General features: G+C 39.4%; 2 protein-coding genes across 4 annotated transcripts in view; both read right to left on the reverse strand.

The window, feature by feature from the left end:
- LOC120435243 overlaps nt 1–18,587 on the reverse strand; it is a 40,252-nt gene that overhangs the window by 6,630 nt on the left and 15,035 nt on the right. Inside the window, exons 4-7 of the mRNA XM_039604400.1 lie at nt 14,512–14,658; nt 13,996–14,097; nt 13,562–13,587; nt 13,324–13,479 (exon numbers count right to left, since the gene is read on the reverse strand). Of these exons, the coding sequence (XP_039460334.1) occupies nt 13,324–13,479; nt 13,562–13,587; nt 13,996–14,097; nt 14,512–14,658 (431 nt within the window). The remainder of the gene's footprint in view (nt 1–13,323; nt 13,480–13,561; nt 13,588–13,995; nt 14,098–14,511; nt 14,659–18,587) is intronic.
- Nucleotides 1,290–5,505, reverse strand: LOC120435251 (putative protein TPRXL). Of its 3 annotated transcripts, XM_039604420.1 has the most exons (6): nt 5,332–5,505; nt 5,167–5,205; nt 4,346–4,447; nt 3,638–3,675; nt 3,401–3,555; nt 1,291–2,247 (listed from the first exon to the last, which is right to left on the reverse strand). In XM_039604420.1, exons 1-5 carry the CDS (start codon nt 5,465–5,467, stop codon nt 3,442–3,444), a joined length of 429 nt encoding a protein of 142 aa, XP_039460354.1. In that variant the 5' UTR covers nt 5,468–5,505; the 3' UTR covers nt 1,291–2,247; nt 3,401–3,441. The 3 variants fall into 3 exon arrangements, with proteins under 3 accessions (XP_039460352.1, XP_039460354.1, XP_039460353.1); XM_039604418.1 differs by having other exon boundaries at nt 1,290–2,247; nt 5,167–5,505; XM_039604419.1 differs by having other exon boundaries at nt 1,291–2,161; nt 5,167–5,505.

Genomic DNA, 18,587 nt, shown 5'->3' on the forward strand with positions numbered 1-18,587 from the left:
AATAAGCTGCATGTTTGAGTGACTCATTTCCAAACTTCACACTATGTTTAACTACAGAAACCAGTAACTATGAGAGTGAACAAAGAAATGAAGAAGGAAGTAGTAAAAACTGAGTGATTACCTACAAATGAAAATAAAATGGAGACAAATAAGACTTAGAAGAGAGAAAGTGACAGAAACAAGAAGAGAATTTACTCACTGAGGAAGATGAAGCAGACCAAAGTGTGTTTCATCTCAGAGCTCTGATGGTTTAATGCTGCTTCTCTTCTTCTTCACTTCAAACCAGAAACTTCTTACTTCTCTTAATGATGAGATCACGCCCTCAAACCGCACACACACACACACACACACACACACACACACACACACACACACAAATTCCTGCTCTCTCACCAGTCGGGGTGAGCGATGCGATCCTCCTACAAGGCAGATAAATCCCCGCAGTCTGAGTGTGTGCAGGTCTGGATCCTGGAGATCACGCTGGAAGGATCCATCTAGTGGAATCTCTGGACTCTCTTCATGGAGCTCATGGCTCAGTAAAACAGCTGACAGAGACACGGAGCATCGTTAATCACATGAAACCGGAACTTGTGCGATTTTAGCGGCTTCTACCGAACATTCATCTGACTGTTAGGGGCCAGCTGATAAACTTCAACAGCTCTGACTCAAGGACAACTTTGATGGAGCTAAACTGCAGCAGACGAGACAGTTTCTGTCTCTAATCACGACCGTGTCAAGTTACTTGAAACATCGTGACACTGAACTTCCTGTAAATTTCCAAAATAAAGGCTCATGTTCGACTTAGCAGGAAGTGCAGCAGATTTAAAATCTTTTTAGAAGACCAGTATGTATATTTAAATGGAAATAAATTGCAATGAAGAATAACTAGTCATTTAAGCCAGTCTGTTTCCAGCATGGTTATAAGAGGTCTTAGTTATATTATAATGGCTGTCAGTCCTGCAGATCAAACAGAAAACTACAATCTTCCTAAATAACATTTTCTACATCTGATTTCTGGAACTTTTATGAAAATCAGTATAAAAGTTCTTCGCCTACATTTACTTAATCAGCTGTATGTAGAAACAGTGACAAACAGATGAAAAGTTCATCATGACGTGCTTTTGAAATTAAAACTGAGCAGCAACAAAGGCAGACTCAGGGATGGGAGACTGTCTGTGATCACAGGAACACAAAGAAACAGTTTGTTTTAATGGAAGGTTTTATTGCTTCAAGATATTATTTAACAAAAAACATTTGATCATAAGCAAATATTAAGCTTTTGTCAACACAATAAAAGACCAAAACTGATAAACCCAGAATAATTATAAACAATCATGACCACAGGCCTATCCCAGCTCTCATTCACATTATATTTACTTTATTGTATCAAATATTTATCCATTTATTTTTGGGGGGCAAGTAAAATGTTTCAGATTTCTTTTAAATTTATTCTCATCATAACTTGAATCTTTTGACATTCAGACCTTCATCCAGTCTCTTCTGACACTTGAGCTGTGAAGGGAAATATTTACCAAGTGTTTATCTTCACTTTATTGTTTTTACATTAGAAATTATTTCCATGTTAAATTCTTTGTGTCTGATTTGACAACACAGACAGGTGACACAGCAGTGTAGCTGAGGTCCAGTGGTTTAGTTTAAATACACATCATCATAAATAGTTGAGCACATGCAAAGTCAGCCACCTGGAGCCTTTTTGATGACAGCATTTAAGGACCTCCCTCCAAGAACAGCCTACCTGCTGGCTGATCTAATAACTCTCCATACTCCCTCCTATATGCATCATTTTGTGCAGCTCTCTCACTGAATCTGTCCTCCAGAATCACAATAGCAAGAATAGTTTTTCAAACTGGGAAATATTCCAGTTTGAGAAAATGAAAAACAGAATCAATTATCTGTTAAACTAAATTATAAGTAGCTGCAATAAAAAAGCTTTAAACTGAGGCTAATTGTTTGTCTGTAGGTGATAAATGTCATAAACTGTTTTATGAACTGTGTTCATCTGTTAGTCACTGAGGTTCCATCAACAGCATCACTGCTGATGTTTTTCAGCAGCAGAGGAGATCTGTGGTGTGGTTGGCAGGGCTGGCATGTGCCTGAAGTCTGGAGGAGACGACACCAGCTGCATCACCACTGGGGGGCGCTGTTGGTGGTGGGAATATGGGAAATCCACTTCAGTGTAATCATCTCCATTCATGTCATCGTTAGTCTGACATCAAACTTCAGACTCTAAATTAAATGATAACGTTGCCCTCAGTGTGTTGATGAAGCAGAAATGAACAAAATAATGAAAATTTCTAAAAAATATCTAAAACACTAATGCAAAACAAACAACAACAGCAGCACAAATTGTCATATCTTGATGCATTCTCAATCATCCAGGTAAGCAAATCTCCAAAAGTTGATTCTGTTCATCTGGACGTAGCGTTTTCAGTGGGAGGAACATTTCATCACTCATCCAAGTGACTTCTTCAGTCTCAGCTGACTGCAGGTTTCCCCAATTTTATAAACAGTACATTTGCATAATGACTGAAACCAGCCCACTGAAGGAACAATGGGCTGGGAGGTCAGTTCCTTCATCATAATTATGCAAATTCTCATGACCGTTGATTAAAGACCACTGATCCCCGATTATTTATCAGGGAAACCAAACAACCTCTGGTTAAGCAGATGGCACAACACAGAAGAGCTACCTCATCAGGCCAGGACTCTGCAGTCTATTTATACCTACAGGCCAGTGGACACTCTTTCAATGATGAGGATGTACACATCCTGGACAGGGAGGAACGCTGGTTTGGGCGCGGAGTCAAGGAGGCCATTTACGTGAAAAGGGAAAGACCATCTCTGAATCGAGGAGGGGGCCTAAGGGTACATCTGTCACCATCTTACAATGCTGTGATTGCAGCCATTCCCCAACTCTCTGTGAATGGGACTCATGGCCATTGACCAGTGGGATTTGATCAACGGTCATGACAATCTGCATAATCATAATGAAGGAACTGACCTCACAGCCCATTGTTCCTTCAGTGGGCTGGTTTCAGTCATTATGCAAATGTACTGTTTATAAGATTGGGGAAACCTGCAGTCAGCTGAGACTGAAGAAGTCACTTGGATGAGTGATGAAATGTTCCTCCCACTGAAAACGCTACGTCCAGATGAACAGAATCAACTTTTGAACACAAATAGTAATAATAATCTCTAAAAATAGTACTTAACAACAAATGAAGAATTTATTATTGGACTGTTCCAAACTAGCTGTACCTAATAAACTGGGACCAGAGAGTCCACATTGACTTTGTGCATTCCTCATCATTAATATTAGCTGGCAGAAAGAGATGATATAGTAAAAATCACAGAGCTTAAAATCAGACCACAGTTTTACTTTGTTGTGAGCAGAGGTGGAGAGGCTGCAGAGGTCTATGTTTACATCTCCATCTGGTTGGAGGCTTTTGGTGTAGCGTACACTGAAGACACTCCTGCAGGAGGTGAGCTGCTCTGTCTGTCCTCCTCTCTGATCTCTTCACACAACTGGTTGTCCTGCAGAAGGAGATCAAACCAGCTGATTGATACAAATCAAGCTGTGATGAAGCTCAGGTGTCTCACAATTCCTAAAACTCACCTGTGTGATGTCAGCACGCTCAGATTCCACAGGAGGTCCTGAAAAACATGCAGATCAGAAGATAAACATCAGTCTTTAAGACGTGTTCCACCAAGTAGAACCTGAGGAAGTAAACTCAGGATCAACGATGATAACTGGCAGTAATCAGTTACTGTTCTTAGTCCTGATGCATGTGCCGCCAATATGAACCACAATAACAGCAAACTAAGAACAGTTCCTCTATATTTTTATTTGATTTGATCAACTATCATTTTGGTTAATTTCACTTTTTCAGAGTTCAGCTTTTAGTTTAGTTTTAGTTAACTAATAATCTGGATGGACACACTTTTATCAGGCTGACTGTTACAGGAGAATTAGACTAACTATGATTATTTCGTTGAGGAAGAATCTCTGAGCCATGCTCTGTTTGGCTTTTCTGTAAATAATCTGATGAAAATGATATTTTCCTACTAAATAAACTGCATCTGTTGACAGACAGAAGCTGATTTCAGGCATTTTCTTTGCATTTTTCTTGTCTGACTCCTGTTGTTAGCACATAAATCTGTTTCCACTGTGACATTATGAGTAATTTCCTACAATGTGTACTGCTAAATGTTTACTATTAAAATTTGTTTACTGAGGTTTAGTCTCCAGGAAATGAATGTGCATTAGTGTGATGAGCTCTGAAGTGATGAAAACACTGTTCTCATGTGTTTCCTGTAGCCTCACCTCTGGGTTTAACGGCTCTCCTCTTCATCAGCAAAGATGCTAAAAAGATGCTGATGACAACGACCAGAATCAGCCGCACATAAAGCAGCACATCTGCAAGAGCTTAACAGAGAAGATTTCTTTGACTCACACAGTGTAAACAGTTGTTACAGCAGTGATGGTGTGAGTGTGTGTGACTCCTCCTCCTTCTGACTTCAGGTGTTTCCTCTCATAATTGTGGGCGGGACATATAAAGAGGAAGAGGAGGAGGGGAAACTGGGCTGTTGGGCCATTTGAGGCAGTGAGCGCGGTCGTCATCGTGTCACTCCTGTTGAGTACTGAGTTGTTTTTGTGTGTGCATGAAATTATTGAATGAAGTAGTTACTCAGAAGCATAGAAAGTATTTATAGTTTCACCAAGTTTTCTGTATTAAGTACCTGCTGTTGTACTTTCTGGTAAACCTTGAGCAGCTCCTCATTCTGCTTCAAACACTCAGTAACAACTACAGCTCCCACAATGCTTTACTCTGTCTGCGTCTGTTACACTGACAGTTGTGAAAAAGCTCTGAAACCAAACAGTGACTAATCACAGTCTGTATCTGTCATCTAGCACAGATCTCATGTAGTGCTGCTCTGAGGAAGTCAGCCATGTTCTCTCTCAGCTGCTGACCTGCTGTGGTGGAAACTTATTTCTCATTTATTTCTACAGTTTTTCTCCTTTACGTCACTAAAAGATCAGAGTGATTCTTCCACAGCTCTTAATGTGTCATTCTTGTATCGTTCACTCATTAACAGATCTTCAACACATGTAAATCTGCATACATATAAAAATCTATAACGTACCTGAACTTCCAGAGGAGGCTGATGAAGGTGTGGAGCTTCCTGAAGTTGAGTTTAAACTCTGTGTTGTTGGTGGTGTGGAGGCTGATGAAGGTGTGGAGCTTCCTGAAGTTGAGCTTAAACTCTGTGTTGTTGGTGGTGTGGAGGCTGATGAAGGTGTGGAGCTTCCTGAAGTTGAGCTTAAACTCTGTGTTGTTGGTGGTTTGGAGGCTGATGAGAGAAACACTGAAGCTGAAAAAGGTCTCAGAGTCCCGTTTGGTGTTGAAGTGGTTGAAGCTGTGAACAATGAAACCATCAGAGTCATAATAAGACCACTTGAAGCAGTTTATATATCTGCATGTGACTGACGTGGTTATGGGCTGTTTGACAGCAGAACTGATGAAACTTGATGTTTCAGATAAATATAACATCTGTAGGTGATTTGAAAGAAAAGTAGCTGCCTTTGAGACGGGAAACTTCTGTCACACCTTCAGAGACAAACACGACTGTTAGCAGAAACTCACCTGCTGTGACAATCAGCTCAAAATCATCGTTTCCATCTGGACTCAAAATTCTGTCCAAAGAGCACCTGTACCATCCTGAGTCAGACTGTTTCAGCTGTTTGATGCTCACATACAGAGTAAATGGGGGAAAGCCTTTGTTTTCATATTTAATGCTGTATCTGCCGTTCTGAGCTGCATCATCAGATGTTTCAACAAGAATGTTTCCTTTTTCACATTTTTTCTTACAGAACAGTTTCCTGCTTGCAGACAAATAAAAGCTGCATTTAACTGTGATGTTTCCTCCTTCCTCTGCTCTGTGGGTGAGAGTTTGTGCTTTGACCAAACCAGTGTTTCCATCCTGAAGTGCTGCTGAAAGGATGAACAATCATTAGTTACAGTCTTACTATAGATTAAATGTTTTTTAAATATGATTTTTAATTTTAACTGATCACAGAAGTTCAGTTAACTTCACTTTTCTGTTTTTATTTTACAGCAAACGTCCTGTTTTATACACGAACACAAAGCATCTGCTGTGGAAGATTCAGAGTTCAAGGTTGTGAAAAAGATGTAACGTGAGGGTTCACTCGATGGTTTGGAATCTCTCTGAATAATTAGGAACATCAAGACGGAGACAGATAACTTTCTTAGCAGCCTCTTTACCCTCAGCACACAGCCCCAACAAAAACCAACACTTCCTGTACCGCCCTTATGAATACTTCACTGGCCTCTCAGAAGCCAGGAAATCTTATACTCAGATCAATGCAGGGAAAACAACTAAGTAGATATAACACTTATTACTGCTTTGAACATGCATGTGTAAACATTCAAATGTGTAAACATGTAAATATCAAAACACGTAACCACCAAATAGCTACATAACTAGCTCTATAACACTTGTAAACACCTGTTTGTTTATCAAATTATATTTAAATTTACCTCTACACTTTACAAAGATATAAAAATGAGTTTTGCCTTTTTTTTTTTTTGGTGACATCATCATCGTCATCATCATTAGCTGTTTCTATGTTTGCATGTGAAATAAGGGTGTTAGATAAGCTTTAATTTTAAAAGTTTGTCTTTTAATGAGTAAGTAGAGTAAATGTATTTGATTATAGATTCAATGTGGAATAAAAAGTAGAAATTTCTGGGGATCAAACTGGTGTGAAACTAAAAGCAATTGCGAACTGCAGTCGTTCAGTGTAAACATTTAAATTCCACACATTTGTATATTTCAAGGACTTTTCTTATGCTTTCAATAAGCTGCATGTTTGAGTGACTCGTATCCAAACTTCACACAATGTTTAACCACAGAAACCAGTAACTATGAGAGAGAACAAAGAAATGAAGAGTCGATCACAGAAGTTCAGTTAACTTCATTTTTGTTTTGCAGAAGAACGCAAACCAGGAGCTTTCAGTGTTTAAAGTTTGTGTTAAGTTACAAAAACTAGCTTTGATTTTTATTTCTCTTTGATGACATCATCAACAGCTTTTTGGCATGTTTGAGAACTGAGGGAAACTGAGACAATTTAAACACACCAGATGATTAGAAGATGAAAAACACCAAGAAACACAACTTAATGAAATCAGACCAAGGAGACAAGGGGAAGCAATTAGACACCACATACACAAGACAAGGGACTATCAAAATAAAACAGGAAGTAACAAATACAGCGATGAAGACTAAGACATGTGGCAAGAGATAAATAAGCAGAGAAATGACTGACTGGGGAGACAGAAAGGGAACACAAAAGTGATAACTAAACATAATCACACAAGCAGCCATAAACCAGAAATACAGAAAATAAAAGTCAGATGCACGAGGAGTAAAGAACAAATATGGAGCTCAAACACAAAATTCATCTTAACCAAGAAGGAACCCAAAAGACTACAGAACAGGAGAACAGAACTATGATACAAGAACAAACCAAAAAATAAATAACAGAAATCCCCCAAAACTCAAAATAATGACTAGTTTCAAAACTGAGTGATAAAATGGAGATAAAATAAAATGGAGACAAATAAGACTTAGAAGAGAGAAAGTGACAGAAATAAGAAGATAATTTGCTCACTGAGGAAGATGAAGCAGACCAAAGTGTGTTTCATCTCAGAGCTCTGATGGTTTAATGCTGCTTCTCTTCTTCTTCTCTTCAAACCAGGAACTTCCTGTATATCTCTGCTGTTTCTTAGAATATCATGTATCACGCAGCATCATAGTTCACAGTTCATAGTCACATCATCATTGTAATTCTCTGTCTGCTAATAAAGTCCTGTAAATCACGTTTACCAGTGTCTCTGTGTGGATCTACATTTGAGTCCATTTGGCCTAGTTTGGCCTTTGGCCGTGACATGAAGAGAGGGAGGCAGCATGCAGACACAGAGAAATATATTTCCTCTCTTCATGAAAAGCTTTATTGGTTCAAGATATTAATTTACAAAACTGATTTGATCATAAGCAAGTTGTAAGAGTTTGCAGACACATTTTTGCATGTCAAATGTTTTCCATGCTAAGTTAATTTGGTTTATGTGTTGTGTTTATTTTAATCTGACTTCTGAGCACACAGAGTGACCACACAACGGTTTAGCTGAGCTGTGTGGTGATATTTTTGTGCCTCTATTCTGAGCACATGTAAAAAAAAATTCTCCTCAAAATGCAAAATTTGTACTTGCAAAATTTTTTTTTACATGTGCTCAGAATAGAGGCACAAAAATATCACCACACAGCTCAGCTAAACCGTTGTGTGGTCAGTCTGTGTGCTCAGAAGTCAGATTAAAATAAACACAACGCAAAAATGAAATTAACTTAGCATGGAAAACGTTTGACATGCAAAAATGTGTCTGCAAACTCTTACAACTTGCTTATGATCAAATCAGTTTTGTAAATTAATATCTTGAACCAATAAAGCTTTTCATGAAGAGAGGAAATATATTTCTCTGTGTCTGCATGCTGCCTCCCTCTCTTCATGTCACGGCCAAAGGCCAAACAGGCCAAATGGACTCAAATGTTGATCCACACAGAGACACTGGTAAACGTGATTTACAGGACTTTATTAGCAGACAGAGAATTACAATGATGATGTGACTATGAACTGTGAACTATGATGCTGCGTGATACATGATATTCTAAGAAACACAGCAGAGATATACAGGAAGTTCCTGGTTTGAAGAGAAGAAGAAGAGAGCAGCATTAAACCATCAGAGCTCTGAGATGAAACACACTTTGGTCTGCTTCATCTTCCTCAGTGAGCAAATTATCTTCTTATTTCTGTCACTTTCTCTCTTCTAAGTCTTATTTGTCTCCATTTTATTTTATCTCCATTTTATCACTCAGTTTTGAAACTAGTCATTATTTTGAGTTTTGGGGATTTCTGTTATTTATTTTTGGTTTGTTCTTGTATCATAGTTCTGTTCTCCTGTTCTGTAGTCTTTTGGGTTCCTTCTGGTTAAGATGAATTTTGTGTTTGAGCTCCATATTTGTTCTTTACTCTCGCATCTGACTTTTTATTTTCTGTATTTCTGGTTTATGGCTGCTTGTGTGATTATGTTTAGTTATCACTTTGTGTTCCCTTTCTGTCTCCCAGTCAGTCATTTCTCTGCTTATTTATCGCTTGCCACATGTCTTAGTCTTCATCGCTGTGTTTGTTACTTCCTGTTTTATTTTGATAGTCCCTTGTCTTGTGTATGTGTGTATGTGTCTAGTTTGCTTCCCCTTGTCTCCTTGGTCTGATTTCATTAAGTTGTTTTTCTTGGTGTTTTTCATCTTCTAATCATCTGGTGTGTTTAAATTGTCTCAGTTTCCCTCAGTTCTCAAACATGCCAAAAAGCTGTTGATGATGTCATCAAAGAGAAATAAAAATCAAAGCTAGTTTTTGTAACTTAACACAAACTTTAAACACTGAAAGCTCCTGGTTTGCGTTCTTGTGCGAAACAAAAATGAAGTTAACTGAACTTCTGTGATCGACACAAAACCAACCAATCACAGTTTTGATTGGCTGTTTTGGTCTTCAATCAGCTGTCTAGCTACTGCACTCCAGAAACACTGTCCAAAGTGTAGTTAAATCCATTTTCGGTTGGTTTGTTTAATTATTTTATTTTAAAATATATACTTTTTAAAGACCATTGTTGGTTTTAATCTAGTTTGAACCAAATCTTGTTTAAGCCAAACCTCTCCACTGGATTTAGCTACACTCTGGACAGTGGACAGCTGTGTCCAAATTCAGGGGTTGCATCCTTCGGAGGACCCGGGCTTTGCGGTCTATGTGAGCTGGGTCCTCCGAAGACTGAGAATGCCGGAAGTGCGAGGCTGTGGAATTGGACGTTCCATCCTTCAGATGTGCATCACCAGCTGTCTGTCCTCCATAGATGTCTCCGAAAACGTCGAATATGTGATGTCTTGATAAATCGAGCAAATATTTGAAGTTTACACACCTTCATTCTTGCCTGAAAATATCTTAAAAGTTTATTTTGTGACCCAGAAAGAGTAATATTAAAACTAAGTAGCTGCCGTCATTGTTGGAAACTGGAATTGGCTGGGCTGCTATGAATTCTGGGATAGGTTGGGCTATGAAGGATACACCCGACTCATCCTTCAAATCTGGGGAAAAGAAGGACGCATCTGTCAGCCGCATTTGGAGGAGTCTTCAAATTTGGACAGCCTTCGTCGCATCGCTGTGACATAATTCCCTAAAAATGCGGCCTTCGAAGCATGCTGCCGCTGAATTTGGACACAGCCAGAATCAGAAAAAAAGCATGTTGCTAGGACTGATTCAAGATTCAAAGATTCAAAGCGTTTATTGTCATGTGTACAAAGAAAAGCATTTCTCTGTACAATGAAATTCTTTCTCTGCTGTCCACACACAGATGCCAGTTAATATATACAAATAGATAAATACAAATAGCATGAATAAATAAATGGAGACAAAAAAGTATTAAATAGATTTATTTGTAAAAGAGCTATGAGCTTAATATGCTGCTTTGATATGTGAGATCACCTGATGTGCAACAACTATTATTACTGTTAAAATAGGTCAGCTGTTCAAGAGTCTGATAGCAGTGGGGAAGAAGGAGGTGTTGAGTCGGGATGTTCTGGATTTCACACTTCTAAGCCTAGAAGAGTGAACAGTCCGTGTTGGGGTGTGTGGAGGATGGAGGCAGCTCTCATCTGGACTCTGCGATGATAGATTTTGTGTTGGTTGACAGTGTTGAAGGCGTAGCTGTAATCAACAAAAAGTACCCTGATGTATGAGTCTTTGGCTGTGAGGTCTGGTCATCCAGCAGACCGCCTGCAGAGCTGATGGTGCTGATGGCGGCCCTGTACTCTGTGATGTGCTGTAAGCCTTGCCACATCCATCCGGGGTCAGGAAAAGAGGAGAAGCCATCCAGCTTCTCTCTGTATTGCCTCAGTCATACTTGGCAGCTTTGAACTCCGTCTAACTGTCTGATCTAAATGCAAGAGACCGAGTACGCAACATGTGTCGTACCTGACTGTGTGAATGTGTGTGTGAATGTGTGGATGACTGGATGTGTAAAGCGCTTTGGGGTCTTTAGGGACTAGTAAAGCGCTATACAGATACAGGCCATCTGACTGTTGATCCAGGGCTTCTGGTTGAGAAATTTTCTGACGTGTGGTTGGAGGCCATGTCATTTCAAAAGACTACCCCACTGTGAATGACCATCATTGAACAGAGGGGGTGATTTAGGAGCTCACCTATCAGCCTCCTACAAACCAGTTTTGAGATCCCTTCCCAGGTCCTTCAATCCTAAAGGACACCTTGTGTCAGATGACCTCAGTAGGTCATATGATGGTGTGGAGCAATATATCACAGTGGCTTCACCCTAAATTGTTTTTCACACCTTGGCTCATGTGATGAGGCACATGATCAATAGTGGGCCAATGACCACTAGGATTCAAACACCTGGGATTCTCCACCTCTTGGTTTTTAGAACTGAAGGTGAAACATCTTCAAAACGTTTAAGAAGTCCAGTTGCTTTCTTTTTCAATATCGTTTATATGAAGAAGCTGAGTCTAAATACTTCCACTGCAGAAGTGAAGCAAATGTGTGTATTCTAATGTTTTAAAATATTGTATAAAGGAAATAGTGCTGTCAGCGTTAATCTCCTTAAAATGACGTTAACGCCATGACCGCATTAACGCGGCAAATCTCCGTTAGCGAGTTAGCGCGGATCACCCTGTGTGTGGGGCTGCACGGCGCTAACATGTTGACTAGCTAACTGCACTAATGCGTTGACGAGCTAACCGCGCTAACGTGTTGATGCCATGCTGCCCCATGCACGGGGCGATCCGTGCTAACTCGCTAATGGAGATTTGCTGCGTTAATGCAGTTATGGCGTTAACGACATTTTAACAAGGTGAACGCTGACAGCACTAAAAGAAAATAAAAAACATACACTGTTAAAAGTGCCGATGTTCATTTTTATTTTCATTAAAAACATATAGATTACTGCATCTCTTCACTTTTTGTCTTCCTTAAAAGACATCTTGTTTCTAAGCAATTTGTTTTCTGCAACAGTTTCACTGAATCTAAGCTACAGAATCATAATAGCAACATGTTGTTATTAAGTATCTGTTGAGCTAAATTATAAGCAGCTGTAATAAAAACAACCTTAACCTTAGCCCTTCGTCCTCGATTTTTTCCCCACCCTCATTCTTTTCTCTCCTTTTTCTTCTTCTGTTCCTCTGATTTCGTCTCCTGTCTTTTACCTGTCTGACCTTCACCCCCTGTCCGCTCCAGCATTATATCCAGAGAGAAAAAAATGAATAATGAAATTAAATAAATAAATAAAACAAAAACATAAAAAGAGGAGCCTACAGAGAGTCTATGGTGCTCCTCTTGGGAAAGCAAATATGTTTGGCACAACAAAGCATTCAGACCATTATTCTGCTGGACAGGTTTAAAAAAAGTACTGATGTAATTCATAGTGAGGTAACAGTAGAGTACAGAGGAGGTGAAGAATCTCTGGTGTGGATGGCAGTACTTAGGTCCACCTGAGGCATTGAGTTGACAACATCAGTTTCTTCACCACAGGGGGCGCTGCTGGTGGCAGGAATGTGGGAAAAATGCACTTCAGCATAGCAGAGGTTATCTGCCTTAAAGAGATAAAGAGGTGAGATCAAACATTAGACTCCAAAAATATGTTATGATTAAATGATCTTGAGTAGTTAAACTACAAAAAACGAAATCTGAAAACAAACCAATGAAAAAAAAAACATTAATTCTCATAAAGCCTCTGCAGTCATCTTTCAAAATACTTTTGCAATAAAAACTGAACATCACAACGTTGACAAATGAAGGATTTACTGAAACCAGAGAGTTTGTATTACTGTCCAACACTTCAGCACAAAACACAATTGTATTAAACACAGATTAATCTGGATTAACCTTAACTTTTGATAGACTCGTTTTCCACCAGAAAGGTGTTTTTTTTAATCACACTGAGTATGAAGCTGATATTTATTCAAAAATATAAATTCAAATATGGAAAGGATTTTATCTGCTGCAAACACAGAGGGAGAACTTTTATTTCTTCGGTCTGTCAGTGGAACATTTAAAAACTTTCCAAACTTTGATCTTTGTGTCTGAGAACAGATGAATTACTTCACTACACAAACAGTTACCTGGTTTATGGCCTCAGCTTAGAATCACACCACAGTTTTACTCACGTTGTTCTGAGCAGAGGTGACGAGGCTGTAGATGCCTCCGCTTCCATCTCCACCTGAACGGGGACCTTTGGGGTAATCATACACTGAAGACACTTCTACAGGAGGTGACCTGCTCGGTATGTCACACTCTCTGATCTCGTCATACAACCTGTTGACCTGCAGCAGGAAAACAAACCAGCTGACAGATACAAAGCAAACAATAATGAAGCTGATGTGTGTCACAGGTCCTAAAACTCACCTCTGTGTCTGTTTCCACAGGAGGTCCTGAAAAATATGCAGGTCAGAAAATAAACATCTGTCTTTAAGACACATTACAGGAAGAAGAACCTGAGGAACTAAACTCAGGAACAATATGAAGAACTACAAATGAACTACAGTTAGATAAGACACATGACTGATAAAGAATCAAAACTATATCAATCAAATCTGCTACAATCAGTTTCTGTTGTGAGTCATAAATGAACATTCGGTGCTCTTTTTACAAACAGACTGAACTTCAAAGGTGAAAACAGCGTGACAGAAACGTCACACCTGACTTAATTCATGCAAACTGGGACATTCTGAGCTGAGCTGTTTATGTAGGCAATGCACCGAATAAGGGAGTATATTATACTGTACATGCTGAGTGTTTAAATTTGTGTTCTTTGGCAGAATATTAAATCTGTGCCTCACCTCTGGGTTTAGTGGTCTTCCTCTTTGTGTAGAAAATCAGCAGAGCTGCTGATAAGACGACAATCATAACGACCAGAATCAGACCCACATAAATCAGCACATCTGCAGGAGTTTAACAGAGAAGATTTCTTTTACTCACAGTGTAAACATGTGGCCTCCAGGTCTGTTCATGTAGCAGTAAAGTTGTGCACATACAGAGTAACAAGTTGTGCAGCAGAAGGCAGAAATGTGAAAAAGCTCCGAAACCAAACAGTGACTAATCACAGTCTATATCTGTCATCTAGCACAGATCTCATGTAGTGCTGCTCTGAGGAAGTCAGCCATGTTCTCTCTCAGCTGCTGACCTGCTGTGGTGGAAACTTATTTCTCATTTATTTCTACAGTTTTTTCTTTTACTTCACTAAAAGATCAGAGTGATTCTTCCACAGCTCTTAATGTGTCATTCTTGTGTCGTTCACTCATTAATGGATCTTCAACACATGTAAATCTGCATACATATAAAAATATATAACGTACCTGAACTTCCAGAGGAGGCTGATGAAGGTGTGGAGCTTCCTGAAGTTGAGCTTAAACTCTGTGTTGTTGGTGGTGTGGAGGCTGATGAGAGAAACACTGGAGCTGAAAAAGGTCTCAGAGTCCCGTTTGGTGTTGAAGTGGTTGAAGCTGTGAACAATGAAACCATCAGAGTCATAATAAGACCACTTGAAGCAGTTTATATATCTGCATGTGACTGACGTGGTTATGGGCTGTTTGACAGCAGAACTGATGAAACTTGATGTTTCAGATAAATATAACATCTGTAGGTGATTTGAAAGAAAAGTAGCTGCCTTTGAGACGGGAAACTTCTGTCACACCTTCAAAGACAAACACGACTGTTAGCAGAAACTCACCTTCTGTGACAATCAGCACAAAATCATCGTTTCCATCCCACAAGACTCTGTCCAAAGAGCACCCGTACCGTCCTGAGTCAGACTGTTTCAGCTGTGTGATGCTCACATACATAATATCAGATGAGAAAAAGCCTTTGTTTACATATTTAATGCTGTATCTGCCGTTCTGAGCTGCATCATCAGATGTTTCAACAAGAATGTTTCCTTTTTCACATTTTTTCTTACAGAAGAGTTTCCTGCTTCCAGACAAATAAAACCTGCATTCAACTGTGATGTTTCCTCCTTCCTCTGCTCTGTAGGTGAGAGTTTGTGCTTTGACCAAACCAGTGTTTCCATCCTGAAGTGCTGCTGAAAGGATGAACAATCATTAGTTACAATCTTACTATAGATTAAATGTGACAGGTGATTATTAATTTGAACTGATCACAGAAGTTCAGTTAACTTCATTTTTCTGTTTTTATTTGCAAACAGCAAACTTCCTGTTTTATACACGAACACAAAGCATCTGATGTGGAAGATTCAGAGTTTATGGTTGTGAAAACGATGCAAAAATGAATTTGGACTTTTATTCCTCTTTGATGACATCATCATCATCATCAGCTCTTTTTATGTTTGCATGTGAAATGTTTTAGATGTGCTGCTAATCATCCAGAATTTTCAGGTTGTCACTGATCACTGTGCTGTTGCTCTTCAGCTCATTAAAAGAAGAAATGAAACACAGAGTGTTGTTTCATCAGCTCTACTATTATAAGTTTTGCTTTCAAAGAAGAGTAGAGGAAAAGTATTTCATTACAGGTTCAGCGTACAATAATAAGCTACAAATGAAAATAAAATGAAGACAAATAAGACTTAGAAGAGAGAAAGTGACAGAAATAAGAAGAGAATTTACTCACTGAGGAAGATGAAGCAGACCAAAGTGTGTTTCATCTCAGAGCTCTGATGATTTAATGCTGCTTCTCTTTAAACCACCTTAATGATGAGGTCACACCCACACAGACAGACAGACAGACAGACAGATACACACACACACACACACACACACACACACACACACACACACACACACACACACACACATACACACAAACCTGCTCTGTAACCAGTCGGGGTGAATGATGCGATCTGTGAGGTGGAGCATTTTTATAAATCTTACTTTATGTGGATTTTTGTCATTTTGCCTGCAGCTTGGTGAGCAGTGATGAAGCCTCAAAGAAGGCGTGCAGGCCACTGTTACCGTTGCTCATAATTTAATTCTGCATGTACACATAGTTAGATTTCACACATCTTTGAAGGTTATGAATCTTGTGGTTTTGCCCATATCAGGAGTATAAACCTGCATACACATATTTGGCCACGCTAGTTTTTTTTGTGCAGATCAGAGTGCAGGGCGGTATAGAAATGGGGAAATGAAGTCTGGGGGAGGGTCAGATTGAGCACAGAGACGGGGACGTGTAACCAGGGTAAAAGTCGTCATACAATAATTGGCAGGTTGCTAACCCAGATGTGATCTGATGTCATCGGAGGGAAAGAGGGTTGAAAGAGATCGTGACCAGCCTGTCCATGTACATGTTTTGTACATTGATTGTACAAAACATGTACCAATCATGCTTGTGAGCATGTTACACACCAATCATTGTGCACGTTTGTAAATCTTACTTTACATTTGTGGATCATATCGTACACATTTGCAAACCTTGAGGCAAATTTCTCTCCATATTTAGGCTACATCAGCTAATGTTTCTGACACTATTTAGAGAATTAATTTTTCTTAAAAAGCAAACACTTTATAAGACACAGCCATAGCTGGACTGGCCATCAGGCATACCGGGCGATGGTGATTTTTCATTTTTATGGGCCGACGGGGTTTTGTTTGTTTCTTTTATAACGGTATAAACAATGAAAGGTGGTGGATTGGCCAGATGCTGGCAGATGGGTAAAATAACCCAGTAGTTTGGTGGTGGCTGTGGCGGAGCTTCCACAGAGGCCATCGGGTGGATGAGGGAAAGGGGAGGCAGGAGGAGGAGAGACCCGAGGCGGCCGCCGGTGTTGTGCCAAAAAGTGATTTCCAATGTTTCTGTGTATTTTTTTATATGTAATATCTTTACGTATGTTCGTAAATAGACTTCGGTAAACAGGGTTTACAAAGGGGTTATATATAGAATAAAAAATTAGCTGTTTTTCAAGTATCTTTACAACTCTGTGTTATTGTACTTACAATATAACCAATCCGGTCCTTTATCCCCACTTAAAATATTTTTACAGAAGTATTGTAATATTTGCTGCCATTTCTTCTGTCCTCTTGGCCAGCTTACTCTTACAAAAAACATTTTTAATGTTAATGAAATTTTTTTAACTGCATAAATAAAGGTTATATAAAAGTCACTGCCAAAAACTGATTGCAGCTTCTACCTTGTTACACGAATGTTGTTTGTGACTCAAGATGACTTTATGTCATCCATAAGGGATGCATTTGACATATGTTTCACATATTATAGCCCAACAAGTTACTTATAGCAGTTTAAATACGAGCAATCAGTTTTTGGCAAATACCGGAAATCAGTTTTTGGCAGACAATCACTTTTTGGCACAACACCGGTCCGAGTGTGAACTGAACTTCAGGTAAGAAGTTATGACCTGCAGTCTATCTGGGTCAGATATAAACCAAGTTTAGGTGGAGTTTATTTTCGTTGTGCTGACTTTTTACAGTCAGTTACAATAACTCGTAGACTCAACCAATAAAAAGGCTCTCAAAACAATATATATATGTGAATTTTTGCGCGTAATCATATAATTATTTTTTTACCCCTGGTTTTGTATGTTCATGTTCTGTTCTTTTGTATACTTCATCTGTTTGTATGTTGTATACTCATTGTGTGTTCAATTAAGTTCATTAAAAAAAAATACAATAACTCGTACTGCGTACTAGCTAGCATGACGGAGTTTCTATACAGCTGGGTGGAGCTATGAAGTTAGTCAACTTTATTTCATTCATAAGGTTAGTTAGTAGAGTTGCCAACCGTCCTGTAAAAAACGGAATCCTCGTGTATTCAGGGAAAATATTATACGTTTCTTGGACGCAGTTTCTTCTGTACTTTTACTAGAATGAAAAATACACAAATCTGGAGTTATTCTGTGTCATGGCTGTGTGCAGGCAGGCAGAGAGCAAGGACTCAAGATGCAGGACTCACGGAAGCGAAAGTGAATTCCAAACAAACAGCTTTATTGCAGGAGTTACCGAACAGAAAACTAACTATACTGAAAACCAGAGTGGCATGACGGCAAACAGAACACACAGGGAGTGAGGGCAGAAGACGTTAACGACGCGACACTGAGTAGGGGAAGACACAGGGCGTTTATCAATATGCGTACTTGTGCGTACTTGCGTTCTCGTGTACTCGTGATACGTCATCAGTCGGAGACCAAGTACTGTTCCAATTGGCACGCATCACGCCGAGAACGCGAAAAAGTCCCGGATGTGTTCTCGATCCGCCCATTTTATCGAGCATGCATCGGTGTAGACTTGGGACAGCTATATATCCCAGAATGCATTTCGTCCAAAACTCAACAGCGGACTCCCGGCACATCGCCCCCCCCCGCCCGCTCGCGGACTTCTCACTACTCAGGTTAAAGAAACTCCAGCAGCTGTCTATAGTATTGAGTGTCCACTAGAATAGAAATAAAAGCGTTCTAACATCTCACCTG

This window comes from Oreochromis aureus, linkage group 20 (genome assembly GCF_013358895.1).
Source record: "Oreochromis aureus strain Israel breed Guangdong linkage group 20, ZZ_aureus, whole genome shotgun sequence".
Lineage (NCBI taxonomy): Eukaryota > Metazoa > Chordata > Actinopteri > Cichliformes > Cichlidae > Oreochromis > Oreochromis aureus.